Below are 26,233 nucleotides of genomic sequence, written 5' to 3'. Positions count from 1 at the left end.
GATCATTGTCTCTGGTCTCCTCACAGGATCCAGTGACAGAACCAGAAGCAATGGGCACAATCTGAAACACATGAGGTTCTCTCTGAATGTCTCTCTGAAATTTCACTGTGAGGGTGACTGACCACTGGCACAGGTTCTCCAAGGAGGTTATGGAATCTCCATCCTTGGTGATACTGAAAACCTGCCTGGACATACTCCTGGGTAACTGGTTCTAGGTGGCCCTGCTTGAGCAGAAGGGTCCATTCTAACCTCAAACATTCTGTGACTTTGTGAAATTTTGTCAATGTCATCCAAATAGTAATACTGTGTTTGCAAACAGCATTCATTCTAGAGCCTGCAAGGTGCTGAAATTCACCTTTTTAGCTTTGTAGTGTCCCCTCTGAAATGCCTGATTAATTCCTTTTCAACTGGCATTGTTAGAGAAATTAGAGCAGACTTGTTCTCTCCTTAAAGTACTGGCAAATGAAGAATAAAGATAATTTAACCTGAAATCAGAGCAGATAATATTCGTGTGAGCAACTTTACCAATATTAGAATTTCAAATATTATCTGATTGGTTTATACCTATATTACATTCTATATATGACCTGTAACAAATGAATGTAAATTTGTAAGGTGATCATAGCAATACAAAGTACAAAAAAGTGTTTGGTGATAGGAAATTTTTGTTTAAATGGTTTTTCTTTATATGAAAGTAGTATTGCAACCCTTATATGCCATCTGGGGCCATTCCTAGGGTTTTCCTGGGCAAACAGAACAGATTCACACTGCTTTCTGAAGAGGCAGAAATTCCTAAACACGATCTTGATAGACAAACTTCCGAAAGACTTGTTAGACAAACAACTCAGAGTACAGCATGTAACTGAAAAACAAAACTACGTGACTTCAACAGGACTTCATATCTTCATGAAACTTCAAAGTTTAAATTTTCTGGTCTGCTTAAATGTTAATGTGGGCAATTAATATCAGCAGTACATGCTGGGGAGATGAGCTATTAAAGTCTTTGGCATACTAACAAAGGTCTGCATTTTGCCTTGCATGACGAACTGGTGTTCCCCTCTCTAACACTACATCTCTTTTCTCCTTCCCATATTGCAGGTTCTCAGTGTGCGAGGCAGGGCTTGACATGAGGCAGGGAGGCAGTTCTGAGACAGGCCCTGCAGGTTCTGAGACAGGCCCTGCTACCTGCCTAGCCATGCTGCGCTTGCTAGTGTTGACTCCAACCTCCTGATTTTCAGGTGGCCTGCAACGTCAGAGAACAAGTGGTGCCTTTCAGCTGCCTGGTCAGACAGCAGCGCTGCATCTTCACTGTCCAAGGGCCAACTGGAGCTGGGGCTTGCCCCTAGGCTGTTTCATCAGTTCTAATTTAGCTATAGTTAGTACACTTATAGTGCTAGCTAATTCTTCAGCTACACAAACAGTGTTCATTACCTTCAGCCAAAGAGTGATGCACAAGAGGCCTGCTGGCAGTATGGGTTGCAGGCCTATAGTATGCAGCAGTTACACAAATCTACCCCTGGGCATGGACTTCGCTTGCAGCTGTTAGTTGTCAGGCATCACAAAAGCCATGAGCAGAAACTCTGCCACAGTACAGGTAAGGTCCTTCCCTACATTTAGGCCTCCAAGACAATTTCTTTGATTTATCTGCTAGGCCAAAATTTTACTTGAGTTATAAACGCATTACATTTATTTTCTTATTTACAAGCTCATCAAAGCATGAACTACAGATAGCAGAAAGGATGTTTCACATCAAAGGAAAGAAGCCTTTTTGTGTGCAGGTATGCTGCTGAAGTAAGCAACACCCTGATACACAATATTCCAATCTCTTCCTGTATCATTTTCCTATATATTGTTTTATAAGGAACTGTGGCTAGACCTGAACTTACCTAATCATGAGGTGCAATATTATGCTGATTTTGTAGCGTGTGTACACCAACTTGGTGGTACATTCAACCCATTTCAGTCTATAAGTAAAGTTTAGTTGCTGTGTCACTAGAAGACGGTATTACCTAAGCAAAGGTTTCCTATTCTCTTAGAATAGTGGTTTCCCATTTCTAAGAAATTCTAAGAAAATTTTGAAAGTTTAGAGATTCCTGAACTGATTTACATGAAGTTGTCAGGTCATTGGTAACTCAGAAGCAGCAAAATTCCAGTTATATGTATATAACATAACAAGACCTTTCCCCCTACATTAAAAACTGTTTAGGGAATTGTAGATTCATTTCCCAGGGAGCGCTTACTGGAACTATCACTGTCCTCTACTAAAAGAATAAATTTTCCAGCGTTAGGTAGGAGTTATGAATCTGTTTCGTCCGTAGGTGGCAGCAGTGGGTGCTTTTGAATAGTGAAGTACAGGTTCTACAATCCTATCTTGCACAAGCTCATGGGTTTAAAAAACCTGTTATTTCTCTTAAAATACGGGGATTAACAGGCACGTAGTTAATGTCTCGCTATTATACTCTGTAATGTAGTACAAGAAAATATGTGTGTATACCCTCCAGTTCTTTTGGTTCTCTGACTGGTTTATGTTGTTAAGACAAAATTTTGAGGGGAAATATCATAGAATCATAGATATTCTGAGGTAGAAAATGTTAAAAGAACCCAACAAACCACCAAGAAACCTAAAGTGAGGTTTCTGGTGATAGTCAATGTGATATTTGGTGGAGAACTGATTTTCCACAAGGTCACTGCATTTTTTAAGCACGTTTAAGTAGTGGCATTGGAGTAATTAATGAAAAAGCAGATGAATCTATTACACTGAGCCGAAGCCATCAGTCAACACATTATTTCAAACCATACATTTTCTTCTGTAACTTCCATAAATACTGATGTCAGAAACATTTTAAGTAGAAAAAGTAAAACACACAAGGAGTCTTCAAAAATCCCAAAGTTTTTCAGCTTAGTGTTTCATTCTGTTTGTTTCTATGCTAGTTCTAGTGAGTACCTTAGTTTCCAATGTCTGGAATAAGTCAACTCTTTCAAAGATAAAATACACAATGTTCTGTTAACGCTAATCAAAGCAGAGAAAAAAGGTCCTTCCTACCCTGTTTGGAAGCAAAAAACAGGATCTGCACTGAATACCATAGGAGTTCTGTCACAATTTAGTGATGTGCTTTCTTTGGTGACAAGTGTAACTAGAAAAAAATAATTAATCCAGACAGTAATTTAGCTCATGAACTTCTTGATTTACACTCCAAGAATGAGCTACACAAAGCTTTTTTCTCTCTCTGTGTAACAGGGTTTTTGTATTTTTTTAATAACAGCAATGGTCACAGCAGTGAGTTTGTGACTTGTCTGATCTAAGATGCCCTCCTTTAAAGGTGTAGGAGCTTAGTCACTATTTGGGCAAATAGCTTGCAAAACCTATTACAAATTTAAGAAAGCTGGGGTCGAACTATAAGGATTTAAAGCATATACCAGACTCAGTATGTACTGTATTTGTTGCTCTGCTGGTAAATTATGTATATTTTTATATTTCAGGCAGAACATATCTCAGATGACCAAAGTTCTTCAAACATAAAGGAATGATAAGTATTGACTAAGATCAATAGTGATTTTTGGGGATTTGAAAGAACCCTCTGTTGTAATGGAAGGCAGTTGCTTCTGAAATCTGCCCAGATCCATGGAGAGGGGCAGTCTTGATAAAAAGCTGCTAAATGTAGGTAGTCTAGTCCACAGTCAGTTTGCCAAAGTTTTGTCTTGTCTGCAGCTACTCTTGCAGTCTCATCCATCAAGTCAAGTGAAGATTGTGAAGAACCAGTGCCCCAGTCCATTACAGTGGATTTTCTGCAAGTGGAACCTGCAAGACAGAAGAATTTAAACCAGGATGGGCATGATGAGTCACTTTTTATTTTCTTGGCAAAGATTACATAGGTTTATGCTGGTATGAGACCTTCAATTTGATGCAAAAATACACAGTAGCTTAGTCCAACATTGAAAGAAATACTGTCCACAAAAACTATATTCTAACAGAGTGCTTGCATTCATTTGATCATGTATAGGATAGAACAGGTGGTGTAATTGCTAAGCTGCTTATTCTCTGAAGTTACTGTGGAGCAATATACAAATACATTTTGAATTTGTGCAGTCATGATGCTCACAGACATTATGAAGAGCTTGTTGGGCAAGCGCTCAGTGGGCCTGTTAGTTTTAAATCATCACTGAGATGATTCTGCACTAACAGAAAGGCCTCTGCTGCACTTATTCAGAAGGCTGTTATGGATAATGCATTGCCTCACTGATGCCTTAAGTTGTTTTCTCAGTGTGTTGTCTTGGAGGAATGAGCCATGTGCAATTGAACCAGGAATTATGCAGTACTGCTTTAGATTCAGACACTGTTTTTTAAAATTTTGGAAAATTAATTTGTTCTGTTGATCCTGTTCTTCAAGTGATGACATGAAAATAACAGTATTTCAAGCACTGCAAAAACTGCTTAGGCTTAGGAAGTTTCTATCCTATAAGGGGGAAACAGGAAGGCAAAGCACTGATACTATTTCCTATGAAGACACAGGTAGGATTATATCTCCTGTCCCTGGGAGCTAGAAAAGCTGTGTCTCTGGCTGAGGGTATTATCCTGTGCAGCACAGTCATAGAGGCTGAATTACAACACCTGCAGCTCTTTAAACATGCATAAAAACTGTATGTATGTTGAGTGTCCATAGCTCAGCTGGAGCAGACTCTTGCAAACTGCTGTGTTTTTACCAGAGGAGAACTATTTTAATCACTTGTCCCTGGACACCTGCATTCTCTTTATGTATCATTGCACTGAAAAGCTTTTTGTACATATTTTAAAGTGCATTGTACTACAGTTTTCAATTATAGTCAAAGAGATTTTTTTTCATAAATCTTTGAGATACATAAATGTGTGTACAAATAAATAAATGTATATATGTATAAACAAACATGGATAGAAACACATACATCTACATGTATATGTTCCTATAAATATCAATACATCTAAAAGTCTAAATTTGAACATGTATACACATGTATAAATATACAGAGGGAACGTGATACTCTGCTTGTTTTTTTACTTTTATGGATAAAGTGTAAAATTAATTTGTTGTAGGAAATTTTATATTAAACAGTACTGAGTATAGACAGGGACTTCTAAACTAAATTTTTAGAATAGAATTTTTATAACATAGAAGAATGACAGTTCTTGACAGGTAGCAAATCATTAACTGTGTCATGTGGTTTTCGTATGATTTTAGTTTCCGTTTCTGTTATGTCAGTAAGCCCTTTATCTTTCTTGGAATACAAGTCTTGTAAAGGTATGAATGAGAAACCTGCAAATATGCAAATCTACACTTTTTAAAAGTGAAAAATCTCTATCCATGACCAGTATTAAGGTAAGTCTGCATTTTGTGTAGCATTTTAAACATATTGTGAGAACTGAAGACCTTGTTAATCACATTTTATTGTTTCTGTTTTTTCACAAAATGATTCTGTAGAAGTATGTTAGTTTTTAAAGCATCTTTATATTTATATTGGCTGGCAAACATGTTATTTTTCTTGCTCCTGTCATGTTAGATCTAGTATGTTTAGTAAGACCGGGGACAATAACTGTGACTGATATAAGACACTCTCTCCTGTGGCACTTAATAGTCCCCCACCTGGTACCTGAGGCCATGGTGCTCTTTGGAGTGCTATCATGCATAAAATATAAGAGGATATTAAGGACTGAGATTTTCAATAGAGATTTCATGTGCACCTGTGAGCAGGCATTTGTTCTTTGGCTTGGTATTAAGATACCAAATGTTTGGGAATTCAGATTTGTGAGTCTCTGATAGACTTTTTTTTAGGTTACCATAAGCAAAATGTAAAACCTATGTTTTACCAGCCATTCCAAGGCTCTTTCAAAACTAGATTCCTTATTCAAGGTAATTACGAGACTGTGAGCAAACTGGCATCTTGATATTGTATGGCTCCTTATTTATCTCAGCTTACCTGACAGCTTCATATATGACCAAGACATCCAGACAGGTTTGCAAGTTGCTTGCATAGCAGAAGTTTGGGCAGTATGTGTGTTAGAAGTAGAAATCACCTGGCTCACAGCTACTCCTTATGCTGCTGTTTCAGAGGAATCTGCGTATAGCCCGTAAACCTTCCTTTCTTATTAGGGATAATATGATAATGAGATAATTCCTCTTTGTGAAGTGATCAGATACAAAAGGGTACAGAGGTTGTAAAAAAAGAGAAATACAGTTACACTGTTTATTAATTTCACGTACAAAATTAGAGCCTGCTCCTTGCCACTCAAATGTCTAGTACAGGATGACTCATTACATGTGAACCTTGGTATACTGACTACTTCATAAACTGGCTGACCAAAGAACATTCTGTTTGGATGCAATTATTGACTTAACTTTTACAGCTGTTTTTCCTGCAACAGTCAAGCAATGAACCTGTAAATTTTTTTTATCTGTCCTAAAAAACACTCATAATGTTCTTGCCACAAAAAAGGATACAAAAGTGGTACATCAAGCTGCAAAATGACACGGTGTTCTTACACAGTGTAAACACAGTTTCCTTTAGAATTTTCTTGAATGCAACCTAGTAATAAACTCTTAAATTGGTTCTTACACAGGTTTTCAGATTATGAAATACTTGTAAACACAAAATTCAGTTTATGCTGGGCTTTGCATCAAAGTTACATCCCCAGTCTTGACTGTGAATTGGGTGTAAATTGATGAAGTTATTTGAAAGAGATTAATGGCATTTTATTACTGAGGTTAGGAAAGAACAGTAAAAGTATTCCAGCTATCCCAGCTATTAGATTGCCTGGTCTTTCTGACCTTTTCTGGGCCAGGATATGAAACTTAAGAAGGAGACAGAACAAGAGGGTAGAAATATCTAGGGCCTAGATTAAAAAAAAATATAATGTTTAGACACTGAGCACCTTTTAAGGTTGTTATGTTCCTACTTGTTTTCATTTGGAAATTAAAAGCTTAAGTTCTCCTTTTTGGATTAGTACCTGGGTCACAGCACAGACTAGCCCAGTCAACACAAGCAATGAATAATCATTACCTTTCTAATGGGATATTAACCAATTGTCTCATTTCATTCCTCTGTGGCAGTGTGCCTAAATTCACTGAAGTCTAAAGGCAACCTGCCTCCACACGCTCTTCCCTTGCCCTGAGTCCCCTGGTGCAGCTGTTCCCATGTATTATCTGCTGCTGTTTGGCACTGGTACAAGCCCAAACCCTGTGCTTTGGCATGTCCTGGATCCCATCCTTTGGGATTGTTGTCAACATCTTTTTCCTAAGCTTTGCAAATGAAATAAGGGACTTTCTCATTTTAATGCTTACAGCTTTGCAGAGGTGGAAATGAATGAAACAAAGGATGGAGTTTGTTACAGCTTTTCTGTTTCACCTGCCAAACACCATGGCTCTACAGAGGAAAGATGTGTAAGGACTACTTAAAGATGTCCAAGAACCCTTGCAATGTTGGGCAATGTAAAGGTGGTTCTAACTGTGAATTGATTCTATTTGTAGTAGGCTATGTGGTTAGGTAATTTCTGTCTAGCTACTACTCAGGCTTGGAGACATTTTCCAAAGAGGTGTAGACTGGTGCAGGTCTGGCTCCTTACAAGTCTCTTTAACAGGAGAGCTGCAGTCATATTCAGAACTTTTGTGCTGCATTTAGAAATAAAAAAGCAGAAATGATTAAACCACTAGACAAATGCCCACAAATGCAGTAACAGGGTTGGAAATTATATAATGAAGTGCACGTTGATACACTTGTGTATACTCAAGACATCAGTTTTCTCAGTGTTTTGTACTGTGCACACTAAGGGAGAAGATGTCAGAAGTTAAGGAAGTTCTGGGAATGAAACAATCTTTTTTTTCCATAAGCTGTCTTTAAAAACTAGTAGAAGCAAGCTTGTTTCTTAGTGTTTTGCAACTGTTAGGAATTATCTCAACAGCTGCTTGATAAGTGGAGAGTCACTGTGGTTGGGAGAGTGGGTGACCTCAGCAAGCTCAGAAGTGCAGCTTCTCTTGTTCACTAATATCTCAGTACATTCTGCATTTTTTTGTACTTTATTTAAACGTATGTGAGAATTGCTCTATGATACATTAAAAGAAAATATTGCTACTGCTGATCTTCCTTTTTATTTCTTCTTTTTAGGAACCAGTAATGAAGAATGGCTGTCAACTAAAAAGATAATTTTCATGGAGCTTTTCCAGAATAGACCTGTATCAGTGAAGTTAATTTAATATTGAAATCAAGAATACAGAAAAATGAAAGTCCCTTTGGCATAATAAAATACATAACCCAGTTTTCCTGTGTAGAAAGCACTATGAGCAGGTGGTATCAGGAAAAAGACTCTGTTGTAGGAAAGCATTTAGATTAATTCTGGCTTTCCTTTACATGAGGTGATGAGAGGATGACAAAGTGACAGCCTAATGCATGATGAAATTTACTAAGCACAATTTTATTTTTTTACTTGGTGGAATTATAATTTATGTAGTTGATATTGGAGTGGACTTCTGGGTAGCTAGTAAATATTTCTGTCAAGGACAATATTCTTGGAGTATATTGATACTGTGTTTTAGAGGTCTTTCATTATTAATAATGCAGATATTCAGTTATGAGTGGTTTAAAAACGACTGGGAAGGTACTGATACTGGGAAGCTGAAATGGATTTTCCTAGTTCATCTCTTCCAGTGTGGAATTTTTATAAGGTAAGCAGATTTAAAAATCTATTTTAAAATGAGTAATCATGTTGCTTTAAGACAGTTTATTAAGAAATGCTTGATATGGCTTTAGGGACATAACAATTATTGCTCCATGTATTACAATGGATTTTCGTCTGCTATGCCAGGGGTAAATTATGTCAGGTTTTGAGGGAAATGTTGATCTTCTTTCATTTTACCTTAATTAATAATTTTTATAGTTCACAGCCTAACTCTGTTTGATTCATCAGCCTTTTGATACAGCATATTTGATAGAAATGCCTACTTTACAGAGTAACACTTGTAACTGAAAAATATAGTTTTAAAAGTTATGTTAAGAAGGGGATTCGTTTGATTACACTAAGCAGGTGAGATAGCTGAGGTAAGAGATAATTTTTGAACCTGAGAATCTAACCATATGTAGAAACCCCACCAGCATTCAGGAGAGAAATTAATAGCTGAATAGTTAGTAAGAACGCTTGCAGCAGTATTTTCCACAGGAACTATGCTGATTATGACAGGAACCTTTGTTTGCTGAAAGACACATAGAATCATAGCATCATAGAATACTTAGTGTTGGAAAGGACCTTAAGATCATCTAGTTCCAATCCCCCTGCCATGGGCAGGGATACCTCACACTAAACCGTGTCCAGGAATAGTTTAAGATGCCATATGCTTGACATTCTGTGATGGCTTTGCTATAAAATTATTATTATCGTTATAGAGAAAATTTTAAAACACGTGAAAGATGTTGGTGAAAAGTCTTGAATTTTAATTATTTTGGGTATGCAGCATGCAAGAAACATAAGTGAATCTAGATTTATCAGAGGCACTTACTAAAATATTTAATACTTACATACCTCCTTTAACTTGCTATACAATTCTATGGGTAGTGATGAAAGATGTGTTTATGCCAGTGTAAAAATTTCCCTCACACACGTTTTATGCACTTGGTGCTATGCTGGATTAAGGCAAATGATAGAGCTTGTAGGTGTCACAATTAACTTTTACCTTTTGATATTCTTTTTCCTTTTACCTGTCAGTTTTACTTTCCTGCTCCTCCTCCTCTTACAATCATGAAGTTTTAGATTTCACAGAGGAGTTTTTTTGCTGAGACAAGTTTGATTTTTCTGGTGCCACGTATTAAAAAAATTTAGAAAGACTACATTTTGAAGAAAATGAAGATCCTTCTTCAGTTTCTCTGGATGGTTTCTTATTCACTAACCAGATCCATGGACATGGGTTGGTTTCTGTGAGATAAACAAAGATCTGGCCACAGGCACTCCTTTCCACCTTTCAGAGGGGATGTCTTGCGGTGCACTGTGGAACACTCCTTTTTGTCAGTCCCCAAAGCTTTTCACCTTCAGTTATGTCTGGGTGTGCCATTCTTATGACTGAGAAACCTGCCTCTCTGAGTTTGTTTCTTCCAAAAGAAATTACAGCCATGACTGCCTTTTCTGATAACTGATGATAAATATTAAGACATTACATGTGGTGTAGAACAGCAGAAGCTGCTCTTTCAGTGTCTGGCCAAAACTCCCCTTCCTTCCCCTTTCTCTTCCATGACCTCATCCTCCGTAATCTGTTCAGGATGGTAATTCTGGTTTCATCTTTGGCTTCATTTTACCCTCCCAGGTTGCCCCTAAAATTTCCTGCTAATCTTCAAGATCTTCCTTCCTATCTCCAAGACACTTTTCTATTTCGCTTTTCAACGAAGACTGTCAGAATTCAGGTCCAAGTTCTGATCGTCTATAACTAGGCACCGTAATCTTGACTCAGTGCTTGTATCTATTCAAAATGCTGCCTTTATGGGAAAATCTTAATGATTTAGCTTAATGCTAAAGTAGTACACTAAAGTAATAAACTGTTGGATTTACCTGAACTCATACCCTTTCGAATTATTGCCTCTATGAATTTCTATGCTTTTTGAAGTTTCCTTCCCAGACTTAGCCCCATCTTCTCTGAGTGGCTTATTATCTAGTACACATAATTTTGACCTTTGCACCAAACAATGTTGTTCACTTGTTCTTTATTGCACAAATGACTTCTCCTATGCTGAACCCATGACAGCTTGGAAAATGTTCAAGTTGATATGTATAAATTACAAAGTTCTTTCAGCCACTCCTCAAAATTCAGCAGTGTGATGGTGCATATTGTAAAGTATAAATTGATAGTAGCAGACTGCCAACTGTTCTTGTACCTTTGTGATCAACTATTACATACTTTGTTATGTGTGTTTTCTTAGATGTATCCATGTACACTCCCCTCCTGTTCTCCCTCTTCGTCATCTGATTTATTTTTCCAGTTAATTTAGACTGTGAGTCTCTCAAGTTTATTTCTACAGCCAATGGCTAAATATAGGTTTAGTTAGGAGTCAGGTCTTGCCTGTTAAGGTGAGCTTCTCCAGAAGATCATCTGGGACAGGAGCTTTTATTCTCCATTCACTACAGAGGAAAATAGGGGCCTAGCCAGTGATTATTTGTCCAGTGAACTTAGGATTCCTGAAATCATGAGATGTGAATGCATCTTACCAAATTCTCTTCCTGCATGTCTGTCTTTCTTTCTTACCTTCTTCCCTCTCTTGTGTATCTTTTACACTTCTTGCTCCATTTTGAATCAGGGAGCTTCACTATGTTATATTTGTACAGTGCACAGCACAATGGGAATCAGTCTGGTTGTGTTGTCACACCACCAATGCTAAATCATAAATAAAGAAATCATATGTGTGTATACACTTATGTGCATGTGTATTAAAAAAAAGAAAAAATTGAATTAAAATTATTTAATCTCTAATAAGGCTTTAGTTTCTTTTAATGGAAAGAATTGTACACCTGTATAGCCATATGCAATATTATTCTGTGCAAGGAGACAAGATTAAGTTGGTGAAGCATATATTAGCTATGCTGATTGAAATGATTTTCAGCCTGATATATTTAAATGGGTCACACAGATGTCGGTACCATTGAAAACAGACTGTGACATAACAGTCAACATTAAGATAGTAACACAATCAGTGGATGTGAAAAGAGGGGACATTTCCCTGGGGCTCAGTATCAGTTCTGGAGTCCACTAATGTGTAGCAGTTTGCAGTATCATTCAAGTACATTGAAAGAGGGTGGAAAATTTCAGCCTGACCTAACCTTTAGTATGGACTGAAATAGTGAAAAATGCTGTAGCATACCATCTTATAATAATATAAGCCTAGCATACCATACTGAGAAGGAATATGCTTCTGAAAACTGATGAGTGATGCACAGGGGTGCATCCAGCTGAAATACTGTTTTTACAACAGCTCTGGTTCTTGGCTTCCATACTCTCTGCCTTTTTAGCTATGAGCTCTGCAGCTTGAAATTTGTGCATCTGGTTTCCAGTTCTTGCTGCTTGGACAAACACAGGTTCTGGTGAATGAGTCCATGGACAAGTAATAGATTGGTCCAACCAATTGTTTTTTCTTGAAAACATTGCAAACTCTTTAGATGTTTACATCTTGGATACAAAAACCAGATGTTTTGGAATACTAGTTTTTGTATAAACTGAAAATACTATAGATGCCTTGCCAGACAATTTGGTTCTTTGCTTATGAGCAATTATTCAGAGAACAGCAAGATAAATACACAAAAACATAAAAGTAGAAAACAGTGTCCTTTGGGAGTGATGGATCTAAAACCACCTCACAGTATGGCCTGAATGCAGGGCTGCAGTCTATGAGTCTCTGCAAGGAGAAGGGCAAAAGTTCTTCCTGTAAAGCAGTAATGCAGCTGCCCCACACCTGTTACTGATGCTTCCAGGCAGCAATTCTGACTTGTATGGTCAACATGCTTTAACATAACAAGTATAAGTCATGATTTCTTTAGTGTGCACTTAACCCACGACCTGCAAATTCTGTCTTTTGTGCTTGTAGCTATGGAAGAACCACTGTCACTCTCTCCTCTGTGGTTATAGGATTTGATCTTTAAAGGTGGTGAAGGTGTTAAACTTTTAACATCTGGAGGAGCCAGCAATTCTTCCTAGCTCTGTTTGTAAGCAGAAGGGGACTATGCTCCAATGTTATACTGATACTGGATGATTCTGTGAGATCCAGGCGTCTAATGATCTGTTGTTCCCAGTTTTCTGTGTAAACGAAATGCAAATACATGTGTTACATGCGGTCTGTAGTGCATATGATCCTATGGACAATCAGGGAATTGGCAACCTGTGGCACTTCAGCATGAATCTTGAAATCATCTTAGGTGCAGCCTTCAGGAATGGAAGTAGGAGGCAAACTAAGGCGTAAGACCTTGCCTTTCTCAGCCTGCATGTCAGCAGGCTTAGAATCATAGAAAAGTTAGGGTTGGAAAGGACCTTAAGATCATCTAGTTCCAGCCCCCCTGCCATGAGCAAGGACAACTCACACTAAACCATGTCACCCAAGGGTCTGTACAACATGGGCTTGAGCACCGCCAGGGATGGAGCATTCACAGCTTCCCTGGACAACCCATTCCAGTGCCTCACTACCCTTACAGTAAAGAATTTCTTCCTTATATCCAATCTAAACTTCCCCTGTTTAAGTTTGAACCCATTACCCCTTGTCCTATCACTACAGTCCCTAATAAAGAGTCCCTCCCCAGCATCCCTGTAGGCCCCCTTCAGATACTGGAAGGCTGGTACGAGGTCTCCATGCAGCCTTCTCTTCTCCAGGCTGAACAGCCCCAACTTTCTCAGCCTATGTTCATACAGGAGGTGCTCCAGTCCCCTGATCATCCTCATGGCCCTCCTCTGCACTTGTTCCAACAGTTCATGTCCTTTTAACGTAGACGACACCAGAACTGTACACAATACTCCAAGTGAGGTCTCACAAGAGCAGAGTAGAGGGGCAGGATCACCTCTTTTGACCTGCTGGTCACGCTCCTTTTGATGCAGCCCAGGATATGGTTGGCTTTCTGGGCTGTGAGCACACACTGAAGCCAGCTTGTGTTCAGTTTGATGTCATCAGCAAACTTGCTGAGGGCGCACTCAATCCCATTGTCCATGTCACCAACAAAGATGTTGAACAAGACCAGTCCCAACACCGATCCCTGAGGGACACCACTCATTACTGATCTCCAGCTGGATATTGAGCCATTGACCACAATTCTTTGCATGCGACCATCCAGCCAGTTCTTTATCCACCGAGTGGTCCACCTATCAAAGTGATGTCTCTCCAATTTAGAGACAAGGATGTCATGTGGGACAGTGTCAAATGCTTTGCACAGGTCCATGGAGATGACATCAACTGCTCCACTCCTGTCCATCAGTTCCGTAGCCCCATCATAGAAGGTCACCAAAGGGGTCAGGCAGGATTTCCCCTTAGTGAAGCCATGCTGGCTGCCACCAAGCACCTTGTTGTTTTTCATGTGCCCTAGTATGCCTTCCAGGAGAATGTGCTCCAAGATTTTGCCAGGCACAGAGGTGAGACTGACTGGTCTGTAGTTCCCTGGGTCATCCATTTTCCCCTTCTTGAAAATGGGGGTTATATTTCCCTCTTTCCAGTTGTTGGCGACTTCACCTGACTGCCATGATTTTTCAAATATGATGGCCAGTGGCTTTGCAACTTCATTCGCCAGCTCCTTCAGGACCCGTGGATGGATTTCATCATTTCCCATGGACTTGTGCACATTTAGATTCTTAAGATGTTCTCGAACAACTTGTACAACCGTGTAAGGTAACCAGGTGATATTCTGTGATTATCAAGAAAACAGATCTGAATGAATGATGTAATCTTCATAATCCAGATAACTAAATTCTTCTGTTGCGTGGCAAAGCTTTTACAGTGTTTACAATGGTAGAAAAATTGTCTAAGCAACAGTGAGCTTTCTTGAAACAAGGACTGCTTTTGCTGCTTTTGCCTTCCAGTTACAATCAAAATGGACTCATTGGAGTAGGATGTTGGAAGCTCAAGATGTCTGGGAACTGAGTGGTCAGAAATAGGCTGTTCTGGTTTCATCAGTAGCAGGCATTTTTCTCCTTCTTAGCAGCTGGTGCAGTGCTGTGGGTTTGACTTTCAGCCTGGGAGCCGCACTGATGACACCAATGATTTTAGTTGTTGCTCAGTAACATTTACTCTGACCAAAGACTTTCTGCCAGGGAGGTGGGCAAGTCAGGGGGAAGCAGAGACAGGACACCTGACCCAAACTAACCAAAGGGGTATTCCATAGCACAGCACATCATGCCCAGTATATAAACTGGGGACAGTTACCCGGAAGGACTAGATTGCTGTGCAGGTCAGGCTGGGTATTGGTTGGCGGGTGGTGAGTGATTGTATTATTTTCCCTTGTTATTTCCCTTATCATTAAATATTATTGGTGGTAGCAGCAGTGGTTTGTGTTATACCTTAGTTACTGGACTGTTCTTATCTCAACCCGTGGGAGTTACATTCTTTTGATTCCCTTACCCATCCCTCCAGGAGCAGGGGGAGGAAAAGGTGGGGCGGGGGGGGGGGGGGGGGGGGGGAAATGAGCAAGTGGCTGCATGATTCTGAGTTACCAGCTAGGCTTAAACCACATCACCAGGCTTAAAAGTGGTTTCAGAAGGCTGTTATGATCAAAATCCTGTTTATGGGCAATTTTCCCATTTAAACTATCACAGTAAAGGGCATTGCCTACCTCCTTTGGCTTTCAAAGCAGTACTGCAGTGAGTCAGATCATCACCAGGGCTGTGTGTCTCTGTGTGAGTCCATTAACACAGGTTGTCCAGAGAAGCTGTGGCTGCCCAATCCCTGGCAGTGTTCAAGGCCAGATTGGATGAGGCTTTGAGCAACCTGATCTAGTGGAAGGTGTTCCTGCCCATGGCAGGGGGTCGGAACCAGATAGTCTTTAAGGTTCCTTCCAACCCAAAACATTCTGTGATTAGGGACAGCAGAAATACTATTATTTCCAGCAGCTGAAGATCTTGTCCTACATCAGGTTGTAGCCACCATCCTGTTTTGATACACACATCTGTACTGATTATCATATACAATAGCTGGTTGTTCTCTTAGTTATCAGAATGATTTCTGATTAAAACTTAAGCATTCTCTCCCCTCTAAGGTGCTATACCCACCTCCAGGCCTGAAACAAGGGTCTTGAAAATGGGAATAAGAGCTAGCTTTGCAAAGCATTAGAGCTACCCTAAACAGAAAAAACTCTTTACCACACAGAATATACATCAGTTGTGACAAACTAATTCCATGTATCTTTGAAATTACTGCTCTTTGAGAGGAAATGTTCATTTAAGCTTAATTGAAAATAAGCCAGAACTGTTCTAAAAGTCATTCAGATACACTTATTTGCCAAGGCAAATGACCTCTTCATGTAAAACCACTCAGATTATAGAATCATAGAATCATAGAATAGTTAGGGTTGGAAAGGACATGAAGATCATCTAGTTCAAACCCCCCTGCCATGGGCAGGGACACCTCACACTAAACCATGCCACACAACCTGGCCTTGAACACCACCAGGGATGGAGCATTCACAACCTCCCTGGGCAACCCATTCCAGTGCCTCACCACCCTAACAGTAAAGAATTTTTTCTTTATACCCAATCTAAACCTCCCCTGTTTAAGTTTGAACCCTTTACCCCTTGTCTTATCACTACAGTCCCTAATGAATAGTCCCTCCCCAGCATCCCTGTAGGCCCCCTTCAGATACTGGAAGGCTGCTATGAGGTCTCTACACAGCCTTCTCTTCTCCAGGCTGAACAGCCCCAACTTTCTCAGCCTGTCTTCATATGGGAGGTGCTCCAGTCCCCTGATCATCCTCGTGGCCCTCCTCTGGCCTTGTTCCAACAGTTCCATGTCCTTTTTATGTTGAGGACAGATTATTAACCAAATCTGACAACCCAGGAACCCACGTGTCTTGAAAATAATTTTCTGAACTTATAGTCTTCCTGAGTATTTAGAAAATGACAGAGTAGTGATTGTTTTTTCAGCCTGTTGCATGTTTGCAGTTCATCAGATATTATCCTTGGGGCTTATGGATGTATATTATATAGATATGGATGTTCACACCGGGATATTCACTAATACTCTTAAAAGGATACAAAAAAATGAACAAGCATCTCAAAAAGAGACTGAGGAGAGATGCTAGGGGAATTTTCAGAAATGCAGTACTTCTAAAGTAATAAGAATGTAACAAAATAAAGCTTGAAATATTTATTCAGGCAAGTATCATTTGTCTTTAGTAGTTTTTACATTGCACTGGTATTGCTAGGCTTAAATTATTATCTGATATCATTGATACTAGATAGATAACAAACAAAATTTTATCTTAGCAGAAGGTGCTGTATTACATTCAAAGATAAAATGTAAATGGAGAATGACATTGGAAAAAACTTTGTTAGGCTACGTCATTTTATTGAGTTGTACTTCTAAAAGCCACTGTCCAATCAAGTCTCCTTTTTTATAGGTATTGGTTTGCTTTGAAATATGGCTGCCAAGCTGCATTTAAACAAAAAGACAGTGGAGATGCACCAGAAACAGACTCTCCCAACCTCCTTCAAAAACAAGCCATTGATGTAATGACTGATATTAACATGCTCAGGGTATTCAAGACTTTTCTTGAGACGACACCACAACTCTGTGTCCAGATTTACATCCTCATGGAACATGGCAAAAGTAATTTTTCTCAATGTGAGTCTTTCTCCTTAATTTGCAAGTTGAGTATCTTACCTAAAAAGATAACTCGTGATTAGATAACATTTTAAACATGCCTTGGAAAAGATACATTGTGCCGTATGATTACTCTGCATTTAGTTAGAATTTCTGACTAATAAATGGTCCATTCTGCTCAATCCATGAGAAGAAAGATTTCACTATAACAAGTCACAGCATCTAATATAAACATGATACATCACTTCAAAGTAATACAATTAGTATATAATTTGCAGAACAGTTTGTTTTGTGTGCTTTTGTTTACAGTTTCTTTTATAACTGCTAAATGAGCATCTGGGAATCAGTAATGTATTTAGAGCAGCCCTGTGTTTTGTCACTACCATCATCTGTGTTAGAGATGAGGGACAGAGTCAGAAAAAACTATGTCAGCATTGCAGAGTGCAATATGATGAAGAGAACCATATGATGATATGGTTCAACTCAGAAGCAATACAGCAGCTATACCATTTCTAGCTCTAAAACTAGCAGAATTATTGGCAAGACATTGACTTACTTTAAATATGACCATGTGAAGGGTCAAGTCTTGCTTATAGATTTTCTCATTATAGACACCCAAGAGCCAGTATCAGCTGCTGCAAATTAAGTTTTTATGGGCTATTTGCTATACTTTGTGAATTTCTAAGTCACCTGTGAATGGAGATGGCAAATACAACACACAACTTAGGCAATTAATTAATGCCCAGAAGCATACCAAGCAGTATTAGATGCCTAGATTTAGGTAACTAAACCGAGCCTTAAAATGGAGATAACTTGTTCAGGAGCATGGAGGAAATGCAAAATTGATATAAAGAAAGTGTTAAGAAAACAGGAAATTGTCCAAAAGTTCATTCAGAAATTATAACATAAAATAAACATCTTTTTGTTTGGTCTAACATTTTTTCTTTTGTTTTGTGTAGATGTTGCCATTATTATGTCCTTTTGTGGTATCTCCTTTTCAGCGGTTGATTATCAGATCTCATTACGAAAATCTCTGCCTGATAAAGATGAATTTCCTGTGCTTTCCAAGTTAGTGTATCTCTTCTACAAGCTGCTTACCATCACTTCTTGGATACTCAGTATTACACTGATCACACTACTAAGTGTTAGAAGTTCTGTAATTCTGCTGATACTTCTTTGGATCTGTGGCTTCACCTGGACTGTGAAACAACATACAACATTTTGCAAATCTAAGAAGATGGAATATCTGTACAGAACTGTTGTTGGAATCATTCTAATTTTTACCTTTTTTAACATAAAGGGGAGGAAAACAAAAGTTTGCATTTCTATTTATTATGCTACTCACACTGTTGTAACTCTAGGTATTCTGTTTGTATACCTGTCCTGGAAACCTTCCATTATTAAGGAAATAAGCTTTACAATTGTGAGCATCCTAACTATTCTTAGTCTGGTGTTAGGTATTATTTTTCTTGTTGTTTATTATAGGTGTTTTCATCCCACTGCTTATTGCAGACCACAGGAATGTTCAGATGAAGTTGATAGAGAGGCCGGACACAAAAACAGCGTGAAAACTTGTAGATTTCAGAATTTCATAATGCAGTGAACAATGTAGATTTTTTTTTATTGTGTGGACTTCAAAGCAAATGCTTGCTGGACAGCCTGTTCCTCTGTCATTTTTGCTCATGTACTGTGGTTGAGTAGTGCATAATGGATCAGAGTTACTTGCTCTGAATAACTATTGTTTTCAGTGATGCTGTACAAAGCCTTTCTAACATGAATATTTCTCTATGTTCTGGTCAAAGTAACTTTTGAAAAAAAAAGTAATTTAATCCAGCCAACACAATCCACTGTTTCCATTTTTAGCAATGCGAATAAAACATAGGGAATGTTAAAAGTTAATCAAATGAAAGCTAGCATTAAAACAATATTCTATTCATTTATGTTGACCGTATTGAAAACAAAGCTTGCTTTTCTGTTCTTGCTGTAAGGAAAGGAGTACATTTGAAATAACAGAGGGTGGTGATCAGTTATCTGCTTCTCCCCATTAGCGTAAAAGCTGCTGCTTTAGATGAGGAGAGTTACAAATTGTATGGCCCTCTTTCTAAATATCCCCTGAAGAAGAATAACTTTGATTTATAGCTCAATCACTGTCTTGCCACAAGAAAATTTGGGGAGCTATTTTCAAGTATTTTAACTTCTAGGTGTTTTAATGACCCCTTTTATTGGTTTTGTTCTGATGATGTCTCTCACATCCTGTGTTTAGGGGTGATGCCAGCTTCTTTCTCTGGATTATAACAGCAGCCTGAGTGATTTACGGATGGCAACATGAGTCTTGCATATAAAAGAACTATCTTCCTTGAAGCTTTCCTCTCTTTTGAGCTTTAAGATATAATACTTTAAATGCTGGTTTCTGTTGAAAAAGGAGGCTATGCAAGGTATGCAGTGGGGCATTTTCTTTTGTCACCGTAGAAAAGAGAAGCAACTGTCCTAATGCATTGCACTCACAGGGTTTGAGAACGATAGAATAATCAGCTTGTCCCTCAAGATATTTTGGCAGATGGCACAGTGAAATTGAACGATATTTCGGTCCTGTGTTCTAATGCTAAATCAATAACAATGGGAATAAGGTTGATAGCCGAGCTTCTTCAGAAATAAAATCTAAGGCTAAGTCTTTCAGAGCTGCTGCATTATAAATCTGAACTATGAAAACTGGGGCTCTCTCTCTCCCCCCTAATCCCTTCCAATAATTCACATGTGCATTTAGAGTAGCCACAGGCAAAGGGAGGAAACAGAGCTTGAGAAAAGAGACTAGAGATAAGAAAAACTGATAAACTTTGCCACAAACCAAATCTGTTAGCCTTATTGATTGACAACAAACTTCCATGAAACTTTGAGAAAGGGCTGATGCTTTGGTTGATAACTAGGGTGTTGAACAGCTGTGTCTTGAGTCTTTTTGTCAAGGTGATAGACTGCAGACTGCCTTTTTCTTGTTACCCTTCCAGCATTAGCACAGCTTGGGGAAGTTTCTAAAAGTGTCTCTTTCCTGTTCAATTTCCATAGTTCTCTTTACCAGGCCAACCACTTACATCTCCCTAACTCTACTAAAGCAAATTCATTTCTTGGGCTGAATGGTCTGCCTTTTTAAGGAGATGGATGAAAAAGAAGCGTAGTAGAATTTACTTCTAAAATCCCTTATGTCTACTTAAGGGGAACTAGAACATGAGTCCAGAAGTTAAGAGATAAAAAAGCACAGTCCATGAAATTTAAACAAGTTTTGCTAAAATGAATATATAAACCAGTACTTTCATTCCTCTACTCTAGGAAAGAGGTTTCTAGGTTTGTTTGCCCTGAAATGACTGCTTAAGTAAGAGAAAAAGCCCATGGCTCCATCCTGCTTCATGCACCATGATTGCCCTAAATTGTCTCCTTCATCTATAGAGTATTTATTGTTGGTGATGGTGCTCTTGATAGCAAAATGCATGCCTGCTTTTAGGCTGAATGAACTCTTATTTTGCTATGAAAACATATGATCCTAAATAGTTCTACATTGTTTCCCACACTTACCATTTATCTAGCTGAAATCCTGGGAAAGAATGAAGGCAAGGTACAATGGAATAGGGAGAATATTATGTCTATCTTGCAGAAAATGACAAAAATTTGTCTGTTACTTGGAAGAAGGCTTCAACTTCAATTTTGTACATCATCTGAGAAGCAGATCTCTGGGGAAATACGAGCTTCTGAGAAGTACTAATGTGGGAGCTTCAACCCTGGGGCCTCCAGGTTGCCTGCATGCTGCCAGATGCCAGAAATTTGGAGCCTGATTTGCTCTGGAGGAAGGTTACTTCAGGTGAAACAAAAAAACTTGTCTTGGTGATTTTTTTTTTTCCTTTCAGTGAACTGATAAATTCCATATAAATGTATTTCATTGCCAACTCTCTGACTAACATCTAACACTCATATTCTTTCATGGATGAAAAGCTGAATGTTGTGCTGCTTTCTGGTTTTCTCCTTATATCTCCTCATTCCCTCTTCTGTGCCATTGAGAAGAATGTTATGCTGAAGTTGAGTTGGTAAAACAGGCATCTGGGTGGCTACATCACACTAATTCATGTACACACAAAATACAATTACTGAAGTTTTGACCCCTATTTTATGTTTCTAAGTCCTAGTGAATATAATAAATATAGCTATATCCTAAACCTGGGAAACAATCTTTTGGGAAATCATGCAGATTCTTTTCATAAAGCTTAAAAAGATCTTTGGTGTCCTGCCACAGATACTGTGAACATCTCCATTTTGCTGTCATCAGCCAGAGGGCCTCAAGAGATGGGAATTCCTGTTAGCTTATCCCCTGTAGACTTATTTATTTGTTGTCAGCTTTAACCTCCTTCCTTTCTTCTTGACCTTGAGTTCAAGATTTTCTCTTTGATTCCCTTCATTTTCATAGTTATGAAAATAGCTTCTCAGTAATCTGGTCATTCTAACTCAGAATCACTGTAGCAGTGAGGACAAGGAAGCACATTAATTGACTCTAGACATATTTCATATTATCAGTGACCACTTCAGACAAAACAAAGCCCTGCTTCACCTATGTGTAAAGTGCAAACAATAGACTTCATACATATCTTTTCTGTTCCCTGCCGACTCTTAAAATTCAGCTGTCATTCAGTTCATGAATTGTGCCTGACCTTGTCATTTTCATCTAGCTGCAAATTGAAAACAAATGTGTTTTTTTCTTCTTTGTTAAGTATGTCCATTACATCTTACAAGAAGTATTTTAATAAATTAAATAAAAATAATAAACAATTTCTTCCTGTTTTGACTACTGTCAGACCTGTGTAAGAGGGACAACATTCAACAGAATTGTTTTAATTATCCTACTAATATTCAACGTGCCATTTGATGGCATGGGTGAGCTCACCTGATGTACCACAGATAGCACTGATTTATGAAGCCATAATTGGGTTTCCAATAAACATTTGTCAAAATAATGTATTCATTCAAACCAAAACCTTCTTTAATTATTCATATAAAAGAGCACTTAACTTTCAACAAAGAATTGCTTGCCATCAAAAACACTCCATAAACAGGGGAAATTTATGAAGACACAGTACCAGAGGGTGAATGGTGGAAAACTAAAGTTCACTTTAACCCTTTAGAGTGCTGAGTTCCACCTCGTGCTTGTTACTGGTACTATGCATATTTCTTTCTAAAAGCCCTAAGTCCAAATATTAACCTTTGTATATTTAGACATTAAAGTACCAGTTCTTTCTTTTCTGCCACAGAGTCTTACATCTCAAAGATGGTTTCAAAACTGACATCTTTTTATGCAGTGTAGAAGTATGAGCACATCTCAAAGGTAGCTCTTTTTAGCTACTTACATTCTGCCCACTGTTTTCACCATGTACGGATTCTTCTGAAAAAAAAGATAAGTTTTGAGAGATTAAACAATTTATCTTGTCTGAACCTGAGGCAGTACATGTACTTGTCATTCATTTCATCTTCAGAATTTTCCTGTTCTGCCTCTTTGTGCTCTTCTCTACTTGCTAGCACTTCAGTTTAATTTTACTGATTTCTAATGGAAGAATAGCAAAGTAGGTGGGCTGTACAATCAATGTTTGAATGGAATGCAGATAACCTTTTCAAATCCACTTTCTTAAAAAGTTTTCTTCTTTTACCTCCAATTAGCTGGCATATAACAAATACAAATTATACTGAAGATTCCCACTATGCAAGTCTTACATTACAGCTTAGTAAAATGTAGACCTTGGTGGGAAGGAGAGTAATTCTTCAAGCTTACCTTAGCCTGCTAACACTTGCTGAAGCTACAAACTGCACTGGCCTTCCTATGACTGTAGGTTTGTTTCCATATATGTTTCTATTTTTGGCATACCATTTTTATTTCTGACAGTGACCACAGCTGTAAATAGCTGAGCAGAATGACAAAGGACAGGAAGGGCTTCAAGTGCGCATTTGTGAATCAGAAACTAGTGCGATTTTGCTAATCTCCATACAAAATCTTCATCATTGTTACCATTGTTGTTACTACTACTGGCACTTTATTGAGGTGTCCAGGATGACACTACTTAGAAGACTGTATATCTGTTGCAAATACAGTGCAACAAGAAGTTGGTAGTAAAGCTATGTCATGCCTTGCATGCTCAGCACTTAGAAGTAATCTTAAATCTCTCTAATTAAGCACAGGTAATTTTTAATGGGAGCCTACAAACATTGGAAAATGAGACAGTTACCAACTTTGTTATGTAGGGAGTAGGTCAGCTGCTGAAAACCAAGGGCTAAATGTTCCTGGAGACAGTGGGAGCTGGTGTTTTTTCAGCCATTTTCTATAGAGCATATTCCATACATTTGGTCAAACTTGAAGCATGTTAAACTGTAGTACAGCAGAAAAGTACCTTAGACATCATTCTGTAGGTTGCCTTATGGCAGGACCTCTGTGCTTGTGCTGTTCCTGGCAGAAGTCTTCTTACTGGTTCTGAAAAACACAATGTCCCAGATAATCTTCCCCCAAATCTAGTCTTGTCAGTCAGAAACCTGCTACGTCCAGTCTCTTTGCTGCAGTCTCAGCCCCTTGTTGTCCTCCCTGCCCAGCAGAGCAGATGGTTTCCTTCTTCTGTGAAGCAGTATTTTACATATTTGAAGATCATTATCATGTTCTCAGAGTGCCAAATGCACGAAACCTTAATCTTGTACATCTTGTCTTCTGGCCATGCTGTTGCCCATGTCCTCCTTGAAGTGCAGGACCAATATGCAGTACTCCAGCTACTGCTGAGTCTATCAGATGGATTACTTGTGTCCACAGGCTATAATCCTATTTTTAGATAATTATTACAGTTTCTCTTTTTTTTTTTTCTTTTTTTTTTTGACACCGTGTCTCTCAGGGACTCATGCTCGATGAGCTGTAGTGCAAATACTTTCATGCAGAAGCATTGTCTTATCTCTTCTTCCTCCTCCGGGTGCTTGTTTTTTGCTGTAAGGTGAAGTTCAGCTCCTGCCTTCTTTAGGGCCTGGCTTCCTTCAGAGATTTATTTCTGATACTATTCAGCCCATACTGTAGAGAACAGCTTGTCTTCACTGATGAATATTTAGTCACCAGATTTTGGCTAGATATTCTCATAAAAGTTTGTGAGACTTCAGGAAAAACATCATTGGCTTTTTAAAATTCTATTATACCTCAGTTTGGGGTTTTCTGCAAGTATGTCCTACACAACATTGTGAATATTTACATTATTCAGCTGAGAGCAGAAATGCATTTGACTGGTTAAAGTTACAGTGCTTGGGCATACATTCAACTGCCACGTGCTGTTGACAGTTTTGTAAACCATCTGTTGTATTGTTTGAATTGGATAAAAAGGCAGAGTGAAAGTATTTTTATAATCTAGGCTCTGGAAAATAGTGTCATACAATAAGTAAGATAACACAGAAAAATTACATACTACAGGACTTTTCCAAGCTGTTTTGGGCTGTGTTTTCCTGGACTAGTCTTTCCTAAACTTAGATTTTACTCCTAAACTAAGATTTAGAAATCTTAATCACCTGTTAAGTGCTTTAGTCGGCACTCCAAAGCAGCAAAACAGTACCTAGTATAGCCCTGTGCACCTCTGCCATAGTCACTAGTGTGTGGCAGCATTATCCAAGCAGTATTGGCACCCTTACTTATATGATATAACTGACCCAATGGCTCAATGTCCAATTGGAGATCGATAATGAGGGATGCCCCTCAGGGGGATGGTGTTGGGACTGATCTTGTTCAACATCTTTGTCGGCAACATGAACAGTGGGATAGAGTATGCCCTCAGCAAGTTTGCCAATGACACCAAGCTGTGTGGTTTGGCTGATATGCTGGAGGGAAGGAATGCCATCCAGAGGGACCTTGACGTGCTTGTGAAGTGGGCTGATGCCAACCTCATGAAATTCAACCACAAGTGCAAGATCCTACACTTGGGTTGAGGTAATCCCAGGCACAGCTACAGGTTGGGCAGAGAAGAGATTCAGAGCAGCCCTGTGGAGAAGGACGTGGAGGTGTTGGTCAGTGAGAAAATGAACATGAGCTGGCTTCAGTGTGCGCTCGCAGCCCAGAAAGCCAACCGTATCCTGGACTGCGTCAAAAGGAGTGTGACCGGCAGGTCAAAGGAGGTGATCCTGCCCTTCTACTCTGCTCTTGTGAGACCTCACTTGGAGTATTGTGTGCAGTTCTGGTGTCCTCAACATCAAAAGGACATGGAACTGTTGGAACAAGGCCAGAGGAGGGCCACGAGGATGATCAGGGCACTGGAGCACCTCCCATATGAAGACAGGCTGAGAAAGTTGGGGCTGTTCAGCCTGGAGAAGAGAAGGCTGCATGGAGACCTCATAGCAGCCTTCCAGTATCTGAAGGGGGCCTACAGGGATGCTGGGGAGGGACTCTTCATTAGGGACTGTAGTGATAGGACAAGGGGTAATGGGTTCAAACTTAAACAGGGGAAGTTTAGATTGGATATAAGGAAGAAATTCTTTACTGTAAGGGTAGTGAGGCACTGGAATGGGTTGTCCAGGGAAGCTGTGAATGCTCCATCCCTGGCGGTGTTCAAGGCCAAGTTAGGCAGGGCTTTGGACAACATGGTCTGAGTGTGAGGCAGGGGGGGTTGAAACTAGATGATCTGAAGGTTGTTTCCAACCCATTCCATTCTATGATTCTATGACTACATGATCTTAGTAACTGAGCATGACCTTATAATGTGCAGAGCTGAATGGCATAGTTACATAAGCACAAGGGAGAACAAGGCAGGAAACAAAACATCCTTATAAACAACTTCTTAAATGACGCTACCTAAATTTGCATAGGCTAATGACCTTGAGCTTCAGCAGTTACTGTGATCAACAGATTTAAAAAAACCCCACAACAGAAAACAGAATTTAAGGAGTTATTTCTCGAGTTGCATGTCCATTTGTA

General features: G+C 39.0%; 1 protein-coding gene across 1 annotated transcript; it reads left to right on the top strand.

Annotated features, from left to right (window-relative positions):
• Nucleotides 1-8,302: 8,302 nt before the first annotated feature.
• XKR9 (XK related 9) lies at nt 8,303-18,886 on the top strand. The gene is given in 4 exon segments (XM_005150795.3): nt 8,303-8,393; nt 8,396-8,687; nt 17,081-17,304; nt 18,243-18,886. Coding segments are annotated over 4 exon segments (1,251 nt in total).
• The last annotated feature ends 7,347 nt before the right edge of the window (nt 18,887-26,233 follow it).

Source organism: Melopsittacus undulatus, chromosome 1 (genome assembly GCF_012275295.1).
Source record: "Melopsittacus undulatus isolate bMelUnd1 chromosome 1, bMelUnd1.mat.Z, whole genome shotgun sequence".
NCBI classification, from domain to species: domain Eukaryota; kingdom Metazoa; phylum Chordata; class Aves; order Psittaciformes; family Psittaculidae; genus Melopsittacus; species Melopsittacus undulatus.
The sequence above is the reverse complement of the archived record's forward strand: the minus strand, read 5'-3'. Positions and strand labels throughout refer to the sequence as shown.